At 33.0% G+C, this 21,725-nt stretch overlaps 2 protein-coding genes across 2 annotated transcripts; both read right to left on the bottom strand.

The window, feature by feature from the left end:
- Nucleotides 1-6,998: 6,998 nt before the first annotated feature.
- Nucleotides 6,999-8,865, bottom strand: LOC139496043 (glycine, alanine and asparagine-rich protein-like). Its single transcript, XM_071284472.1, has 2 exons — nt 8,713-8,865; nt 6,999-7,347 (listed from the first exon to the last, which is right to left on the bottom strand). The coding sequence occupies exons 1-2, from the start codon at nt 8,774-8,776 to the stop codon at nt 7,109-7,111; spliced, it is 303 nt and encodes a 100-aa protein (XP_071140573.1). The 5' UTR covers nt 8,777-8,865; the 3' UTR covers nt 6,999-7,108.
- Nucleotides 8,866-19,347: 10,482 nt separating this feature from the next.
- LOC139494935 (uncharacterized) lies at nt 19,348-21,626 on the bottom strand. Its single transcript, XM_071283064.1, has 3 exons — nt 21,406-21,626; nt 20,360-20,530; nt 19,348-19,716 (listed from the first exon to the last, which is right to left on the bottom strand). Exons 1-3 carry the CDS (start codon nt 21,503-21,505, stop codon nt 19,493-19,495), a joined length of 495 nt encoding a protein of 164 aa, XP_071139165.1. The 5' UTR covers nt 21,506-21,626; the 3' UTR covers nt 19,348-19,492.
- Between the last annotated feature and the right edge of the window lie 99 nt (nt 21,627-21,725).

Consider the following 21,725-nt stretch of genomic DNA (forward strand, 5'->3'; position numbering starts at 1 on the left):
GACATGGTGGTACTTGGAATGGTGGGAATGGAGGAAGCGGTCTGTATGGAGGTAGTGGAGGAAACGGTGGTCGCTGGAATGGTGGGAATGGCGGACATGGAGGAAAACGCTAAAATATTAGTGACTGAGTTTCGAACTAATGAGAACCGAACATCTGACAAATTATTCAAATATTCCTTCCGATTTATTTGTTTTTAAATCACAAAAATATATCAATAAATGTGCATTCGCATGTGATTATCCTAATGTAATGCTTTTAATAAACTCATCATAGAAACTTACATGATTTTATTGAATATTGGAGTGTGGTAAATTTACCAATAAGAAAGTAGCTGACAACACAAATAAACAAGCGAACATTTAGAGGTTTATATACCGTCTTCAAGAATATACATTTATATACACTACACCAAACTGTAAATCCCGAATTTGAAATACATTTGTACGTTCACGTCCAAAAAAGTTTATAGAAACTTTTCAAAATCTGCAATTATCTTAAAATGAACCACTAAAAACTGAAAAAAATGACATATTAACTTGCTAAGGTAAGCTTGCTTTTTTCGAAAATCATATTGGTTACAGTCTGCGTTTGTCTACTGGACTTTTCTGTAGATGCATATACAAAAGATGTGGTATATGAGACGGCGCCTTTACGACAACACATGTATGGTCGTATGTCTCTTATAACTTTCTGTTTGATATTTTCAAAACAGAATAATTAGTTATAACAAATATTAAAATCTACAAAAGAGGGAACGCCAATTAAACGGTTACATTAAATTTCTTCATATCGCACTGTCTAATCAAGAGGTCATGTAATTTTTCTACACTTTACACAAATACAGTGAAAAAGCTGGTTCTGTTTTGTTTTATAAAAAAAAGCGATGCTCAACGTATATACAAGTATCTTGTCTTAAAGAGGGATGAATCCTAATTTGTACAAAATTACAATAATTCAATCAAAAATTTCTCTGAAACTGACCTGATCAAAATGCTTGCTTTTTTGATTGACAGCGTATTTGAACGTTGGGAAAGTTTTCTACGTTGTGTTTTGTGTACTGGTTATTCGTCTATTTGTCTTTTTACGCTTTTTTCTAATGAGTTTGAATATCACTTTGGTATATATTGCCTCTCTTCCACTGACCAGCACTAATTTACAAGTTTTCTTGCAGTTTTTAAGTATTGAAAATGAACAGAAGTCATATGAGACCAAAGTAGATAATGGTTTCCTTTCAAGTAAATGGTAAGTGTTTATATGCACCCTTAATGCATAGAGATTATCAGACCTATTTTAATTGTATGTGTGTATGCATTCTCTCAGCTACTTTCGCCACATTCGGCCGGATGTTATGTATGTATAATCTGGTTTAAAGAACCAATGATACGGTTAGATTTAGATTAAGTCAATCTGAGAGTCTTTTCACACATATGTGCATGTTTGACCTAATAACGGTAATCATCATGGATCTCTGGTTAAAACAGGCTCTTGCAGGAAAAAATAAAAGCGATACTAAAGGTGAGGAAGGAATACTTTTTTTGTAATCTGACTGGTGTTGTTTGTGATGACAACAGAGGTTAAGAGATTGGGTATTGAAAATAACCTCTCTTGAACAAGCAAAAAACTATAAATAGAATGACAAGTACTGGGGCATCGCAAGCGAACAGTCATGTCCGCCTATGCATTTAATCGTTTCACCAACTACGTAATTTCATGTCTTTATATTCGAGTTGTCAGGATCAGACACACCCTCCCCCCCCAAAAAAAAAAAGAAGAAAAAAAAACCCAAACCCGAATCCCCAACATTATTGAATCTGGATCTAAAAATAAATACCGCTGACTAGTACCAGAATTAATTTGAAATCCCGTTAACGGCGATAAACTCCAAACCAAGTCCCCTTATTAAAAATAGACAGCAAGATACAACATTAAATAATTAAACATTAAATAACAAAAAAAGCTTTACAAAGTGTATCAACAGCTCCAATTACCCTGAAAGTACGAGTTCAGAGTACTCGCTGTTACTAAAACTAGTTAAAAGCCGAAAACAATTAATAAAAAAAATCATGCATCTGAGAATAAAATCACCTATCACACATCCCACGGATTTAGTATTTGAACGTAATGGACTGTAGAGAAGAACCTTTCTGAAACTTTCATGTCGACAGAAATAAAACCTTCTAGCACTGAAAAGCATGTAGTTATGTAATGGCCAGACGTACTCATTAGCCATGAAAAAGATTGTGGAAGAGGAAAATTACAATGAATAAAGAACCTTTACAAAAGACCAAGACTGGCAATGGGTATTTATTGACGAGCATGTGTACATCCACTCGCTTTTTCCGGAGATAGTGCCTTATTTTATTATGACATCTTGTCTTATGTGGTTGTGAGAAAAAAATTGGAAAAAAGTAACTGGAAATTTTAGTTAAAGGCGCGCCAGACGTTTAAAATTTCAAGCCTGGTATATGATAGTGTTTGATTTTGTAATTGTTTTTGATTTTCTCTTTTTGAATTTAACGTTCAATGCTTTTGTTTAACTACTTTTACGATGACATTTCCAAACAGGGTAAGACACACCTCAGCATAATTTCGTTTTCGAGGAATACAAATTTGTCGGTCACTTATAGCTTAGCAGCATTTGTATTCAACATATAAAAACAAAATCAATATTTACACTTGCTGTACATGTTATTTCATTTTGTTTGCTTAATATTGATCATCACAAATTCTTCATTTATTTTTGCCCCCCCCAGCCGTAATGGACGTTGCATTAAGTTTTACCTTTGTCCGTCTGTGTGTACGAACGTTCCAAAACTGGTTTCCGTTCTCTATCTTAATTTTGCCTCAACCAAATGTTATGCAACTTCAAAGTATTTAAAAAATTGTGAATGCTTTTTTTATGGCTATTACATAGCGTTGTTGTAAAAGCCTCTAGAAATTTTGAAAAAGCTTTCCGAGTAACATAATGTAAATTATATAGTTCATACAGTTCGTCACATGTACATGCGCAAAATACCAAATTATACTAATACAAATTACATGCGATTGTGGCCAAGATATGTTACTAATAATGGATAAAATTTGAAATAAGTATTCGTAATATTTTGCATTAATCCAGTTAAAGTCGTCGTTCTGTTTTAATTTCAATTATCAAGACATGAAAGACCTATTATCAGTAGTATCCTTCTATTAGCCTTCATTTATGTTAATAAAGTTAACTCGGAAAATATTTGATGGAAGGACTCGTTTACATATGAGCAATTGTTGGACAGATAAACTCATCATAGATACCAGGATTAACATTTTATATTTACGCCAGACGCGCGATTCGTCTACAAAAGATTCATCAGTGACGCTCGAATCAAAAAATGTTTCAAAAGGCCAAATAAAGTATAAAATTGAAGAGCATTGAGGACCAAAAATTCCTAAAAGTTTTGCCAAATATAGCTAAGGAAATCTATTCCTGAGGCAGAAAAGACTTAGTTTTTCAAACATTCAAAATGTATTAACTGTTAACCTATTATTATGAACATATCAATAATAACTCAAGTCCACACAGAAGTGCTGACTACTAGGCTAGTGATACCCTCTCCACTGGCAGTGTCATCAACCCAGTAGTTTGACATCACAATATATCTGAGCATGAAATTAAAGAACTCCATTTGTCTCTAAGACTGTTTAGTGAAGATGCTGGTCCGTATAAATTACTCGATATTGCTAGCATATTTATTTCAATTATATAGTATAAGAGTCAATTACTTTTAAATCGTCATTATAATATATTCTTATACGTCTGCTTCTTCATTAAACTATTCTACATCTGCTGGGATTACAGGAACTGGAATGATGGACATATTGGAACGTGGTATGGAGGAAACAGAGGAAACGGTCGAAACAGTGGAAACGTTGGTACTTGGAATGGTTGGAATGGTGGACACGGTTCGAATAATGAATAACGTTTTTACATTAGCTACATTTGGAACTGAACTGAATTATATCATGCAGAATTGTACAAGCATTTTCACAGTTATTATGAACTCATGTAATTGTGTAAACAAAACATGAGCATCACTGATACAAATGGAATATTCAAACTCATAAGTCGAAAACAAACTGACAATGCCAAAAGACAAACAAACTGACAATACCAAAAGACAAACAAACTGACAATGCCAAAAGACAAACAAACTGACAATGCCAAAAGAAAAACAAACTGACACTGCCAAAAGAAAAACAAACTGACAATGCCAAAAGACAAACAAACCAAACTGACAATGCCAAAAGACAAACAAACTGACAATGCCAAAAGACAAACAAACTGAAAATGCCAAAAGAAAAACAAAGTGACAATGCCAAAAGAAAAACAAACTGACAATGCCAACAGAAAAAGAAACTGACAACGCCAAAACAAACAAATGAAAGTATACAAAACACAACAACAAAAAAAAGAAACTGAGCAACATAATCCCCACCAAAAACTGGTGGGTAATCGCAGGTGCTCCAGAAGGGTAAACAGATCATGCTCTACATCTGACACTCGTCGAAATGCACAACTGTTTCAATATGATTGGCGGTGTGAATGTTATTATATACCTAAGATTGATGTGTTGGCTTTTCAATTTTCAATCCCAAAGGTTTGCCAATTTCAGACGAAATTAAATTTTTAATAATAAAAGGAGTCATTTGCTTTTTTGTCAGCCTCTTAGGCCGTGTTCACACCAAACGCAATGTACAGTAAACATGTTTACAATTAATGTAATGTAATGTACACTGGTTTCACATTACATTTGTTCACATCTATACACCTGATTTAGTTACCTGTTCATAAGATTTGTTTCACACTTGTAAATAAACTCATCATACATACCAGGACTAAATTTTATATATGCCAGACGCGCGTTTCGTCTAAAAAAGACTCATCAGTGACGCTCGAATCCAAAAAAGTGAAAAAAAGCCAAATAAAGTACGAAGTTGAAGAGCATTGAGATCCAAAATGCTATACTATATGTCATTAGAATTTTTAAGAAATTTACAAACAATTAGGAATTATCGAGTTTTTGTGGACTTTTAAAGATATTCCGGATAGTCGGAACAGTTTACAGTCATGATAGGAGTGAATACGGTAAAATCATTTGTTTGTGTGCTCACGTAGAACCAAATTGTTATTTGACAAATGAAGTGATTCCCAGTACTTTTCTATTACCTTTCATGATAAAATCGCGCAGGAACAATATTCAAAGTTCCTTACATGTATATAAGTTGTAAATTTGATTTTAATTTTGTTTGGTGATTATTCATTTAAGATCTTGAAATATCTTTTTAATTAGATTATTAAAGGATTATGTACGATACTCGTGCATCTGCCCTACATTGGCTCCTTTTTTAAGGGCATGTAAATTAGTTGATAGAACCCCTTATTTTTTTTTACAAAACACCACTATCACAAATATTGAAAGTGTATATTTGATTGTTTCGAAGAGATTCCAATTAGTTTTTTTTAAATGACGAATAGTCTTGTTAATAAGCTCGGGATCACATAATATGTTTTGATATATCTGCAGATGCGGATACGTCAACGTATACGATACTGTTGATACGTTTGTAAATGACCGACCTCTAATGCTACCTAAAGGTGGTTTTTTTATAACAAAGCAATATATCAAGTTTAGAAAAATAATTATGTTAAGAACTTTATTGATCATTGTTATAAATACCAATTGTTTAATTATACATGGTAAAATTTATGTTCTAAATACCTAGTTTTGTGTAAACTTAACCCGCACAAGGCCTGCATCGACTAACGACTGCATGTAGACAAAACATGATTTAAACTACATGTAAACATTGAGTTTTATCAATGGCAACGTAATTATGTTTAGTTTACGTGTGAATTACACTACCACAACACCGAGTATAGGTCAATCTGAACACGAAAACTTAAGGGTAACAAATTATAAAAACAACAAATTTGAGATTTCGAGAAAAAAACATAACCTGAACAATTTCATATGTCATAACTGTGAGTTTTTATGTCAAAGGGAGTATTTTATTGTTTCTGAGAAATTTTGGAAAATATTTTACCAACACTTAGGAGATAACTGCATCAATTGGTGATTTGATGGTCGCAAATTAAGATGACCGATGACAAGTAAGTGGAGTCAGTAAATGGATATTTGCAACCATCAAATAACCATCAGATAACCTTATCCGTTTTTTGCACATCTTTTTGGAATTTTCGGTCATCATTCCTCTTCATCTTTGTATGGCTTTCTTTACTATTTTGACCTGAGTGTCACTGATGAATCTTATGTAGACGAGACAAGCGTCTGGCGTATTAAGTTATAAGCCTGGTACCTTTAATTAAAATTAGCATGTTGAAATGTTCTATTGTATTGTTTAATTGTGCATTTATCTGTCCCGAATGTTCTTCCATGTATTTGTACTGTAATCCTGTCATGTTATGTTGTCATTTTAGTGTTGTATGTAACATTGCCATAAAAGCACGAGGTTTGGTTAGCCACAACACCAGGTTCAACCCACCATTTTTTTTTAAATGTCCTCTACCAAGTCAGGAAAATGGCAATTGTCATCTTATAGTTCGTTTCTGTGCGTGTTGCATTGTCGTTTGATTTTTTGTTGCACTTCAGTGTTTCTATTGTTTCGTTGGTTTCCTCTTATATTTGATGTGATTCCCTCAGTTTTAGTTTGTAACCCAGACTTGTTTTTCTCTCAATCGATTTACGACTTTCGAACAGCGGTATACTACTGTTGCCTTTATTTATCCAATCAAAATGAACCTTTCAAACGATGTTGCATTCAAACGAATGATTAACAGCTTGATGTATTGACGTTTCATGTACATATATGTTTTTTTATGTATGTTGACAAAAAAAAAATGCTTTTTGTTAATTTGTGTTGCCAGGTTTCTGTCTTATTTGTGTATACCCCACAGTCCAATATAGTCATTAAGACATGTTAAAGAATCAAATAATGAAAATTAATGTGAACAGTTTTATTTTATATGTGAAATAGAAAACAAACAATTACAACATTTCCGTCACATGTTCATTTTCCCTTATTTCACCACCATGTCCACAATTTCCTTCATTACCAGCCTCTCCCACCATTTCCACCATTGCCACCTGTCCATTGACCACCATTTCCGCCATCTTCGTAATTCCAACCATCTCCTCCATTTCCACCTCTCCATCGACCACCATTTCCCCCGTATCCGCCATACCCTCCGCCTACGCCTCCGCCATTCCCACCATTCCAAACACCACCGTTTCCACCATTCCCAGTTCTGGCGTTCCAATCAGGTTGAGGTTTAGGTTTTGGTTTTGGATCTGAAAAAAAAACCCAGTAATGAGTGAAAGCAATCGGTTTCTCGAACATAATCTATAAATACAATAGTGAATATTATATACTGTTTAAAAATTATGGAATTGAAACACAGACTAGATGATCAGATGTAATGTGTTTAATTAGATATTGCAGATCAAATTTATTCATTTATAGTGTATTAATGTACGTTTTTTGATTGAGTTAAGCCTGCCAATCCTATTGTTTTAGAAAAAGGAAGAAAGCTTGGATCCATTAAAACGTTTAATCCCGCTGCAAATGTTTGCACCTGTCCTAAATCAGGAATCTGATGTACAGTAGTTGTAGTTTGTTTATGTAATTTATACGTGTTCTCGTTTCTCGTTTTTTATTCTATATAGATTAGACCGTTGGTTTTCCAGTTTGAATGGTTTTACACTAGTAATTTTGGGGTCCTTTATAGCTTGTTGTTTGGTGTGAGCCAAAGCTCCGTGTTGAAGACCGTACATTGACCTATAATGGTTTACTTTCTTTAAATTGTAATTTGGATGGAGAGTTGTCTCATAGGCACTCACACCACAACTTTCTATATCTATTTAAATACATAAATCATAGATACTGTGCGTGTAGATACATTTATGTACTTAATATACTTATGAAGTAGATGAATTCAAAAGTGTATAAGCCACATCTTATGATATGACAAAATTATGGTTTAGAATAAATAAACTCGTCATATATATCAGATACAATAAATGTGTATATGTAAGATATGATGTAGACGAATCAGATACAGTATAATCATTGTAATTTATATAGCGATTATTTTAGGAATACAAATATTGCTATCAAAGTTTTCTGAAACTTAGTATATCTTTTACATGATAGATTTGTTAAATGAAACAAATACAGTACAAAGAATTACTTCCTACTTATGGAGTCTTCTCCTGAATGTATTATAACATTTGAGCATACAACCATTACATTCATACTGGTCTAATGTGAAGAAAAAAGAGAAAGATAACGTCTTTATACCTCAACAGCACCCGAATGTGCTAATGTTCCATGAATTAAAACGAATTTGGTTTATCTTATACTTTTAATATTTTATCTCAAAGATAAAAAGTATAAAAGAAATTTTAATTAAAATCTGAATAGGTTCGTTAAACTGGCAGATAAATAAAAATAAAAAATTGGATGATTTGAATTTAGAGTAAAATATTGATGATTGTATATTACTTTAATCGTTTTCTAGTTTTCAATCAATTGCCATCAACCAGATCTTTACATGGAATCATTTCAGATAAATACATTGCAGTGGAATCAAATCAATTAAAGACTTCTGAAAAAATGTAAACCACATAATTATTACTAATAAATCATATACTTACGCCTATGCCAAGTCCCAGAAACTGAAACAACCAGACAGACCACTAAGATGATAGAAAGCTTCATTATCTGCAAATGTCTACCTTAAGAGAGGAGTACAGATGTTTTATAGTCTTGATGAGGACATACAAACACGGATATGAGTAAGGCAACGGGATGTGTTTTGATTTATATGAAATCACTTGATTTGAGCACAACTATTGTATTGTAAGTTGTACAATAAGAGGAAATGATTGCTGAATAGGTACAACCTTCTATTATATTTTGCAACGTGTAAGGAAAAAGTAAAATAAACTAAAAGGAAATTCATAATTGTCAAGGGTTCGGAGTGACTTATAGCATGTATAGCTTTAATATACTAGTACTTGAAAATATATACAGTAAATAAACTCAGCATAGATACCAGGCTTACAATTTTGTACGACAGAGATGCTTTTGGTAAACCTTTTTAAATAAAAAGTTATCTTTTCTTACAACTATTTTATAAGAGATGTCAGTTATGATAGCAACATAAATAAGGCATTATCTAGGATAAAAGAAGTTACAGCAAAATCTAAGCGATCAATTGTGTAATGTTTACTCCTTTATTATTTTACGGTACACGTTTAGGGCCATAGTGAAGAAGAAGAAGAATACATATTCATGTAGTAATTACGTGATTATCCTGATATAGCATGTCGTTTATATTAGAGATATAAGAGTCGTAATTATGGAGCTATAATAAGAAAATCGATAGTCATTCAAATACATATGTAAAGAGATAATGAAATAATTTGATTAAGGAATTAATTAGTTATCATGAATTATTCAGTTGAGAAGTTCATGAACGATAACATTGATATGAGCATCAATATAAATTTGTTGTTTACAAAACTTTGAACTTTTCGAAATACTAAACATTTTCTACCCCAGGAGTATATTACCTTAGCTGTGTTAAACAAAGAACAAATAAAAACTAGATTTGCGATTGCAAGCAATAGCGGATGGCACCCTTACCCTATTGCCTGGTGAGCGGTAGCCATGGTAACGGCGGCCATTTTGGAAATTCCAAACTGAAAAGTCAAGTCTACATTAGCTGAGCAACATTTGTTATAAGTTTCCATAAATTTGAAGCATTTTGAAGTTTTTCGTATTTTTGCTGTTTCCATGGTAACGGCGGCCATTTTGAATATTCCAAAGTCAAACCCCCGCTTCAATTTTTTCCCTCCACAATCATATACCATTTAATGTCTCTAGAATAAATTAAACATTGATGTTCTAGAATGTTCTGTGAAAATTCAAAGTTTTGACCTTTTTGCATTGTTTCCATGGTAACAACAGATATTTTGAAAATTCCAACGCCAAATTCCTCATCTTCCAATGTTGCTCATCGTTACTGTGAAGTTTCATGAAGTTTGGAACACTTTTGGATTTTTGACTTTTTTGGAGTAGTTTCCATGGCAACATAGTAGTTCCAATGAGTGCCAAAATCACCAAACACCTGTATATAGAGGGCACCTACATTGTATTAAAATACAATGGTTCTGAGTTCAATCATATCCCAATAGTTCACCTCAACAAAAAACTGTTTTTTTTCACATTTGTTTCGTTTCCATGGCAACGTCAGCCATCTTGATGATGCCATACCCCGTTTGCACAATTACATATAGTGGAGTACATTATGGCATAGTTTCATCAATATTGTTCAAGCCAATTCCGAGAAATAGCATGGACAAAAAAGTGTGGAAGAATAAATATAATAAGAAAAAAAGAAACGAACAATAACAATATGTCACCCCAACTCCGTTGAGGGTGCCATAAAAAACCGATTTATTTATAAACTACGTTATACAAAACGTATCATAAAAAACTAAAGACTGCATGAACTACATGATCTCCACTTAAGGATCTCGGGTTCTCTAGTTTCGCGAAAAACGGCACTAAAACAATATAATTTAAAATTTAAGAATAAACATGCAAAAGTAAACATCAACTTTTTTGCTGGTGTTGAAATATAATGAGCTTAGCAAACGTACAAACAAGAAGTGGAAAACATAAAAACCCCTAATCTATAAGATAACACAAACAGATAAAAGTTACAGAAGATACATGTAGCAGTCCTATATTTTCAATTGCAGATCCTTATCAATGGTTGTTTAACAGATATCAAAAATGTTGAAATCCCATATTAACAGTGGAAAACTTTAAAGGTCCATATATTGTCTGTCTTTGAGCTTTTTTCTTTTGACGTATTGACCATTGGTATTTATCATTGTTCCTTTAACAGGTTTTTCGTGTGTTATTTGCATCGTTTCGTCCGTTTAAATGGACGGCACAGTCCGTACCTATGCCCTTTCATCCGTGCATCCCACTGTTCTACTTTTGTATCTACATATGTTACTGGACTTCTATCATTGATTTGATGTAATCATCACAGAGTTTTATTTCTTCTTTTGAATGATTCTTCTTGTTAGTTTTGTCATCACATAGACTTTGTCAACTCATATTGTTTGACAAATGTTTGTGTCTTCTCCCCTTCTTCCCCCTTTTAACACAAATGGTTTTGATAGGAATGATGGTAGGTCTTGACACCCATGTCAGTTTATGACGATACTTAGTTTGACTATATAGCCAGTGTTTTGTTCATCTGTTTGTCTTTTCATTTGCATATTTTTTCTCGACAAAGTTATTAGTTTGGATGCAGGTCATTGTTTAAAAGATTTATTTATTCTTAACAGTTTTGTTGATTCCTGTTACCATTTTTAATTTAATAAAATATTTTGTCTATGTCAATGTTTGTGGCTGTTTCGTCCCCTAATATGTCTATGCCAATGCCTGTGGTTGTGCCCATAGCGCACGATGAGCCAAGGAGTCAGCACTCCTTTTCAGACATGATTAGTCATCGATTCCTTGATTTTGTTAGTTTACTGTATTGGATTTTAAATAATTCTAAACGTTTTTTTTTGTGTATACTTAGCTTGTCGAGTTAAATGAAGAAGACGTTTAGGTCTGACCAATTTACATACTTTCATACTTTCAAATTCAAGCAAAAAGCCGTTTTCAAACATGCACAAATGTGTGAAAAGATACTCGGATTGACTCAATCAGATTATCAACGCATCTTTGATCCTTTCAACCAGATCATACATACGATACACACCGAACGGGACAAAAGAAAACGAGGGAACGCATTCTACAGTCAATTAAAATAAACCAGATAGTCTCTCTGCAAAAAAAGATTTCATATAAACACTATGCATTTACTTGAAAAGATACCATTATCTACTTTGCTCTCATCTGACTTCTGTTCATTTCCTATAGTTAAAAACTACAGAAAAACTTAGAGACAAAATTGATTAGCGTTGTCTTTTTTAATCATTTTATGGAGGACCTTTACATCGATACCGGTACATCTCGCGTGCTTATCAAACACTTTACCATATGAGCTAGTCCGCAGGTTGGCCAGTTAAAGAGATGCAATATATACCAATTGATGTTCAAACTCATTAGCAAAAATCGAAAAACGACAATAAGATAAAGGATCAGTACACAAAACACAAAATAGAAAACTAAAGGCTGTGCAACACAAACCCCACCAAAATTTGGGTGTGATCTCAGTTGCCCCCGAATAGTATCAACAAATGATAACTTTAAACAGTATCCGACAAGTCTTGAAGATTTTTTTTTGGGTAGAAAACAAGAATTAAGTGATAAAAGAAAATGATAAAAGTTCATTTCCAATATTGCACTATTTAGGTCATTTTGTGGTATGCTTACTCAAATGGTCTATCAACAATCCAAAACCGTAAAACGTAATACATTCATGAAAATTCATATTGTGCACTCACTAAAAATACTTTTCAACATTTAAAAATTTGAAACTAAATAACATCTATTTATCATTTAAATCAAATACAGATGGGTGCGGTCCTAACCTTGACAAAAGTTAACTTAGAGTTAACTTGTTGACTGCTTTCTAAGTTAACTTGAGAATTTTTAAGCAGTCAAGCAAGTTAACTTCGTCGTTGGTGGACCAGACCTACGGTCTGCTTTTTTAGGACTGCTGCAGACCTATCGACAAGTCTGCTCCAGACCAGACCTGTGGACAAGTCTGCTTTTGACCAGTCCTGAGGACAGGTCTGCCCCAGACCAGACCTGTGGACAAGTCTGCTTTTGACCAGTTCTAAGGACATGTCTGCCTCAGACCAGACCTGTGGACAGGTCTGCTCCTGACCAGACCTGAGGACAGGTCTGCTTTTGACCAGACCTGTGGACAAGTCTGCTATTGACCAGACCTGAGGACAGGTCTGCTTATGACAGATTATCGTTATAAGAGTTTTCATATCAGACTTGAGCTTTCATTAAAATATGTAAACAACATTCGCATTGTTTTTCCACAGATATCATTTATTATTTACTCGCTAGACTCTACTAGATATTATACCAATGCTCTCTTTTATTTGATATACATGTATTTTTATATAAATAAAAAATGGCTATACGATCACACAGAGTTTTTTTTTATTAGGAGGCGGATAGAAAGGTTATCCAACGCATCGGAACAATATTCTTATATCACGGGATATCGGCAACATTGTCTACGTTACTTCGTTCCCCGTTGTTTACCTGTCCCTTCCTAAATTTTACTTTATGCATTAGTTTATACTTGCATGGATATTTCATTGATATTCAACTTGTTTGCATTGGATTTACTATTCTATTTCCCGCAGAATATTCTAACAGAAATTGTACAGTGTCCGTAAGCATACGGTGTGGTAAAACTATCAACAATCTCGTCAAATTCGTCAGATTTATCGAGAGATTTGTCATTGCCGATATTTATATGGGACGTCCTAAAATTATACTCACTGCGCACTTTAATGAAATAGTTGCCACTTGACGTTTAACTATAAACAAAATCAATCAACCGACATAATAGATTCCAAGAAGAGAACCTCGTATACTTTTTTTTATTAAATCATTGTAAATAGTACAAATGAATTCAGACATGTCAGTGTTGGTACTTTGATGATGTGGCATAATAGTTTTGTTTTACACGTACACCATCATGAACTCCTATATATGATGTGACTGTTATTATAAATAAAGAGATGAAATTCTGACATTCTCAATTTATTCAGAATATTTTTTGCATTAATGGTTTTCCAATATTATTGATTACGTGTACATTTACGGTCCTACTAAAATGTGAACAGGAGCGCCAGGAGAAGACATTAAGGCGCTCGGTACAATGGTATGCGGGTATATAGATTTGCAAATAAAAGTGCACATATGATCAGTTTTGGTCAAATAGTTTTGTTTTCCAAGTCAGCATGAGGTATTAAAACTACTGAAATTTTGTTACGTATCAATATTTTGAATAAAAGGAGGACACGCTGGTATCCTAAATTTATGCGAACAAAAATTTGTTGTTATTAAATTGCAATATTGCTGTCCATTGTCATGATTATATTATACAATGATTCCTGACATAAAAAATATGGCTGATTAATACTATGCGGGTACGTCATGGTGTATATAGATTTACAAATTAAAGTGCACATATGGTCAGTTTTGGTAATGTGGTCAAATAATTTTGTTGTACAAGTCAGCTGGAGGTATCAAAACTACTGAAATTTTGTTACGTATCAATATTTAGAATAAAATGAGGACATGCTGGTATCCTAAATTTATGTGAACAAAAATTTGTTGTTATTATATTGCAATATTGCTGTCCATTGTCATGATTGTATTATACATTGATTCTGGCATAAAAAATATGGCTGATTAACTATGCGGGTATATAGATTTACAAATTAAAGTGCACAAATGGTCAGTTTTGGTGGATGCAGTCAAATAATTTTGTTGTACAAGTCAACTGGAGGTATCAAAACTACTGACATTTTGTTATGATCAATATTTTGAATAAAATGAGGACATGCTGGTATCCTAAATTTATGCGAACAAAAATTTGTTGTTATTATATTGCAATATTGCTGTCCATTGTCATGATTGTATTATACATTGAATCCTGACATAAAAAATATGGCTGATTTACTATGCGGGTATATAGATTTACAAATTAAAGTGCATATATGGTAAGTTTTGGTGGATGCGGTCAAATAATTTTGTTGTAAAAGTCAACTGGAGGTATCAAAACTACTGAAATTTTGTTACGTATCAATATTTTGAATAAAATGAGGACATGCTGGTATCCTAAATTTATGCGAACCAACATTTTTCGTTATTATATTGCAATTTTGCTGTCCATTGTCATGATTGTATTATACATTGAATCCTGACATCAAAAATGTGGCTGATTTACTATGCAGGTATATAGATTTACAAATTAAAGTGCACATATGGTCAGTTTTGGTGGATGCAGTCAAATAATTTTGTTGTACAAGTCAACTGGAGGTATCAAAACTACTGAAATTTTGTTACGTATCAGTATTTTAAGTAAAAAGAGGACATGCTGGTACCCTTAATTTAGGCGAACAAAAATTTTTTGTTATTATATTGCAATATTGCTGTCCATTGTCATGATTGTATTATACATTGAATCCTGACATTAAAAATAAGGCTGATTTTCTATGCTGGTATATAGATTTACAATTTAAAGTTCACATATGGTCAGTTTTGGTAATGTGGTCAAATAATTTTGTTGTACAAGTCAGCTGGAGGTATCAAAACTACTGAAATTTTGTTACGTATCAATATTTTGAATAAAATGAGGACATGCTGGTATCCTAAATTTATGCGAACCAAAATTTTTTGTTATTATATTGCAATTTTGCTGTCCATTGTCATGATTGTATTATACATTGAATCCTGACATAAAAAATATGGCTGATTAACTATGCGGGTATATAGATTTACAAATTAAAGTGCACATATGGTCAGTTTTGGTGGATGCTGTCAAATAATTTTGTTGTACAAGTCAACTGGAGGTATCAAAACTACTGAAATTTTGTTATGTATCAATATTTTGAATAAAATGAGGACATGCTGGTATCCTAAATTTATGCGAACAAAAATTTGTTGTTATTATATTGCAATATTGCTGTCCATTGTCATGATTGTATTATACATTGAATCCTGACATAAAAAATATGGCTGATTTACTATGCGGGTATATAGATTTACAAATTAAAGTGCATATATGGTCAGTTTTGGTGGATGCGGTCAAATAATTTTGTTGTACAAGTCAACTGGAGGCATCAAAACTACTGAAATTTTGTGACGTATCAGTATTTTGAGTAAAAAGAGGACATGCTGGCACCCTTAATTTAGGCGAACAAAAATTTGTTGTTATTATATTGCAATATTGCTGTACATTGTCATGATTGTATTATACATTGAATCCTGACATTAAAAATAAGGCTGATTTACTATGCTGGTATATAGATTTACAATTTAAAGTTCACATATGGTCAGTTTTGGTAATGTGGTCAAATAATTTTGTTGTACAAGTCAGCTGGAGGTATCAAAACTACTGAAATTTTGTTACGTATCAATATTTTGAATAAAATGAGGACATGCTGGTATCCTAAATTTATGCGAACCAAAATTTTTTGTTATTATATTGCAATTTTGCTGTCCATTGTCATGATTGTATTATACATTGAATCCTGACATAAAAAATATGGCTGATTAACTATGCGGGTATATAGATTTACAAATTAAAGTGCACATATGGTCAGTTTTGGTGGATGCTGTCAAATAATTTTGTTGTACAAGTCAACTGGAGGTATCAAAACTACTGAAATTTTGTTACGTATCAATATTTTGAATAAAATGAGGACATGCTGGTATCCTAAATTTATGCGAACAAAAATTTGTTGTTATTATATTGCAATATTGCTGTCCATTGTCATGATTGTATTATACATTGAATCCTGACATAAAAAATATGGCTGATTTACTATGCGGGTATATAGATTTACAAATTAAAGTGCATATATGGTCAGTTTTGGTGGATGCGGTCAAATAATTTTGTTGTACAAGTCAACTGGAGGCATCAAAACTACTGAAATTTTGTGACGTATCAGTATTTTAAGTAAAAAGAGGACATGCTGGCACCCTTAATTTAGGCGAACAAAAATTTGTTGTTATTATATTGCAATATTGCTGTACATTGTCATGATTGTATTATACATTGAATCCTGACATTAAAAATAAGGCTGATTTACTATGCTGGTATATAGATTTACAATTTAAAGTTCACATATGGTCAGTTTTGGTAATGCGGTCAAATAATTTTGTTGTACAAGTCAGCTGGAGGTATCAAAACTACTGAAATTTTGTTACGTATCAATATTTTGAATAAAATGAGGACATGCTGGTATCCTAAATTTATGCGAACCAAAATTTTTTGTTATTATATTGCAATTTTGCTGTCCATTGTCAGGATTGTATTATACATTGAATCCTGACATAAAAAATATGGCTGATTTACTATGCGGGTATATAGATTTACAAATAAAAGTGCATATATGGTCAGTTTTGGTGGATGCGGTCAAATAATTTTGTTGTACAAGTCAACTGGAGGCATCAAAACTACTGAAATTTTGTTACGTATCAGTATTTTGAGTAAAAAGAAGACATGCTGGCACCCTTAATTTAGGCGAACAAAAATTTGTAGTCATTATTTAAATGAATTAAACTATTGCTGATTGTGGCTGCATAGTTCAAGGATGTATAACTAACAAGGCCGCGTATACACCTAACATCAAATATACTTCTTTTCAAAAATATACATAATATGATTGAATTTGATCTCGGAATATATATATATATATATATTCAGTGCCTGTTATCATTGTAACCGAGATCGTTTTTATAATAGATAGATTGTCAGATCACAGATAAATGAGTCATAAATTTGTGTTACGTTCTGTGCGTACTTATTTTCAATTATTTGTGTTTAATCCTGTTCATAAAACGGAAGTATTAATTTTCAAATTACTTTATTTTCGATGTTTGTACTACGAAACAAAGATATTAAAAATAATTTTTTTTAAATCAACGAAGAGCGGTCCTGGTTACAAGTTAACTTAGTGTTGACCAGACCAGTCAAAAGTTAACTTGGGAACAGGTCTGGTTTTGATCGGATTTGTTCAAGCAGAAGTTAACTTTGTGGCAGGACCGGTTTCCAAGTTAACTTATGTTAACTTTATGACAGGACTGGTTCCGAAGTTAACTTATGTTAACTTATGACAGGACTGGTTCGAAGTTAACTTATATCAATAGCGGACCTGTTTCTAAGTTAACTTTTTGGCAGACATAAAAACAGTCCTGGGTCCAAGTCCGCTTTTCAAGTTAACTAGATTTTGGTCCTAGGACTGGTCAGAGCAGTCCTATATTCGGTCACAGGTTAACTTTGACCAGTCCAAATGACTGGTTATCAAGTTAACTTGCTGTACAGGTTAGGAGTGCACCCATCTGTAGGTGCTATCATGCCTATGTTCGTTTTGAACATGCAGTTAGTAGAGAGCTTTTCTATTTTGAGACATCACTTAAGATAAAGGCCCACAACGCAAGCAAATATCTTTTGTTATGGGTTTTCCGTTTTGACAGATGCAACTTCAAACACCTGTATTGTCTGTACATAAATATTGATACGAAACGAGTGGTAAATTTTCCTTTGGAACAATATATGCCAGCAATAAGTAGGAATATGTATTACTCTTATATGACTTGAGTAAACTGGTGTTGAACCTCGGTAACTACATGTAATCACTGATTTCTTACAAGCTCTCTTTTTTTTCCCCTATACATTGAGGAGGTCTCAGTGACTAAGTGGTCTACTACTGTAATCACTAGCCAATCAACACTGATGTGTGAGTTTGAACCTGGCTCGTGCAGGTGCACTCGACTCCAATCTTAATTGATTCTGATTGTCAGTTTTCCTATAGAAGGTCGGTGGGTTTCTATGGGCACTCCGGCTTCCTCTTACAATAAAAACTAGCCGCCACGAAACAGCCCGAATTTTGCGCTTAAAAATGACGTAAAAAACACAACCAATCAATCAATCAATCAACCTATACATTGAAAGTAAAGACCAAAATAGAATGAAACAAATGCAAGCTCAACATATTTTAGATTAGTTGTAGCCTCAACAAGTTCATGTCCATTTCAAAAGTGTTTTATGTGTCATACCTTAACATTTTATTGATAGTTTTAGGCAGATTTTTCATGGTTCCTGTTAAACTTTGTGACACCTTTTCCAACACTGGATGATTTTGAGCTTGACATATTTTGAAACATCTATCCATTGTTGGAGACTGTTATGTTGACATCTGAATGTATTTTGCTTATCTCTGTTTCCGAGTTGCTTTTGGCGTTTACCTAACATTTAATTTGGTTTAAGATATATAAAAATACCAACAAATAAAGATGTATTTGAATAGAGTATTTATGTTGATTTTTTGTTACATTAGATAAAATATGAATGCAAATAAACGAGTATAATCCTTTCACATGGTAAAGTGTCGATAGTCCGGAACCTGGTTAGTGTTTGTACCACAATTTTCAAGATTTCTACCATTCCAAAATCCATCGCTACCGCCATTCCCACCGTTTCCCCAAATTCCACCTTTCCAAACACTTTATTTGTTTATTAGGTATCTAAAAACACCAACACATAAAGACGCATATGGATAGATGTATTTATATTTTTTTTACATTAAATAATATATACAAGTAAATGCAAATAAACGAGTATAATCCTGTCACATGTTCAAGTGTCATTAGTCTGGAACCTGTTCAGTGATTATACCATGATTTTCACGGTTTCCTCTATCACCCATTAAAATTTCTACCATTCCAAAATACACTGCCTCCGCCATTTCCGCCATTCCCACCATTCCAAACACCACCGCTTCCACCATTTCCACCATTCCAACTGCTTCCACCATTCCCACCAACCCAAACGCCACCGCTTCCTCCATTTCCACCAGATGGTTGCCATGTTGAAGTTCTTGTGTTCCAACCTCCCGTTCCACCACTATTCCCTTGATGACAACCTAAATATAAAAGATATATGGTCTAGTGCTTTCAACAAGTTTAATCCATTGAACAGAGCGTTAACATTTTTAAATTATATTAGATTCAACATGCCAAAGAGTTTCAAAAAACTAAACAATTTCAACTGTAATTTATTATAGGTCAAATGCATTTTTATAATAAACAATATTCACTTTTAAGGAAATTAATCGATATGAGATTGTGTTGATCTTTCAAAACATGTTGTGATAAACCTTTGAATGGTAGGAAGTTCTTTCTACAATACTGGTACCTTGTGAATCACATGTGAAATATATTGTTAAAGATATTGTCGGCATAAGTGTGTAGATACACTTATCCATAACATTTGCATTCATTTAAGTACAATATTGTAGATTATGAAATTGTTATGTCAACTTTCCCACGTATTTCGTGACAACAGAAGGTAAAACCAAAGTAAGGAATTGGCCGTTGTAGAATCTAAAGCATCATGGGTAATTTCATTGTTCGTACCTCAAAATGAAAATAACGTCACGTCATTGGTTAAATTTCCATTGTTTATGAAATGTTTAACCAATCAGGACGTTTTGGTGTACACTTTTGAAAATATTACCCAGAATGCATTAGATTCTGAAACGGTTTTGATATAAAACTTTTACTCACATATGTCACTACATTCTCTGAAAGTTTTGAAACGATTTGCGTTTCCCTTACAACCTTTGTAGTGAAATTCCTCACACCGTCCGGTTGCCGTGTTATAGTAGAAACGTCTTAACCAGGAGGAACACTGTCCTGAATCTGGTGGTAAGTTACAACTTTGTTTAGGTGTTGGTCCTGGAAAAAAACAATAACATATGGTGGTAAGGTACAATTAGATTAAGGTTTTGTTCCTGGAAAAATATAAAATCTGAAAGTAAAGTATGGTGGTAAGGTACAATTAGGGTCAAGTTTTGTTCCTGGAAAAAATATAAAATCTGAAGGTAAAGTACAATTAGGGTCAGGTTTTGTTCCTGGGAAAACATAAAATCTGAAAGTAAGGTACAATTAGGGTCAGCTTTTGTTCCTTGAAAAACATAAAATCTGAAAGTAAAGTATGGTGGTAAGGTACAATTAGGGTCAAGTTTTTTTCTGGAAAAAATATAAAATCTGAAGGTAAAGTACAATTAGGATCAGGTTTTGTTCCTGGGAAAACATAAAATCTGAAGGTAAGGTACAATTGAGGTCAGGTTTTGTTCCTGGAAAAACATAAAATCTGAAGATAAGGTACAATTAGGGTCAGGTTTTGTTCCTGGAAAAACATAATAGCTGGTGGTTAGGTACAATTAAGTAAACAATTGGTCCTAGAAAAACATAATAGCTGTCATATTTTATTGTGAAAGTAATCTATTCCCCCTTAATATGCAATAGCCACAACAGATATGAGATATCATTTTTTTTTCTAATTATAAGCTTTATAAAATATAGTACCCATAGAGTATAAAATAATCAAATGTATGTGTATTAAAAGACAGCTAAATATAGTCACATTCAAGCCTAATTAACGTGCAAACTATTTAAACTTTAAAACAAACACAACCTAAAATGCAAAATCAATGAGTGGAACATTTTAAAGTAAATTAGCAGTCTTAGGATAATCATATAAATATAGTATAAAACTTGTAAAAAAAAAGGTGAACAAAATAACTATTTTTTATAATTGATATACTTACGCCTATTCCAAGTTCCAGATACTGCTACAATCAGACAGGCGACTAGGATGATATAAAGCTTCATATTTCTATAAGCCTCTAAATTGAAAGAGGGTTTCATGTGTTTTATAGTACGAGTGGATTTGAAATATTACGGATATTGGTAAAGCGACGATATGCGTTTTTGAATTATCTATCTAACATCATGGACAGATTTCCCCCACTTCAGCTCTGGTTATGACTGTTTCTATTGTACAATAAGACAGAAATGATTGCTGATTGGGTACAGACTTATACAATCTTTTGATACGTTTACGGAAAAAGGAAACATAAAAAACAAG

The sequence above is a fragment of the Mytilus edulis genome, chromosome 11 (genome assembly GCF_963676685.1).
Source record: "Mytilus edulis chromosome 11, xbMytEdul2.2, whole genome shotgun sequence".
Taxonomy (NCBI): domain Eukaryota; kingdom Metazoa; phylum Mollusca; class Bivalvia; order Mytilida; family Mytilidae; genus Mytilus; species Mytilus edulis.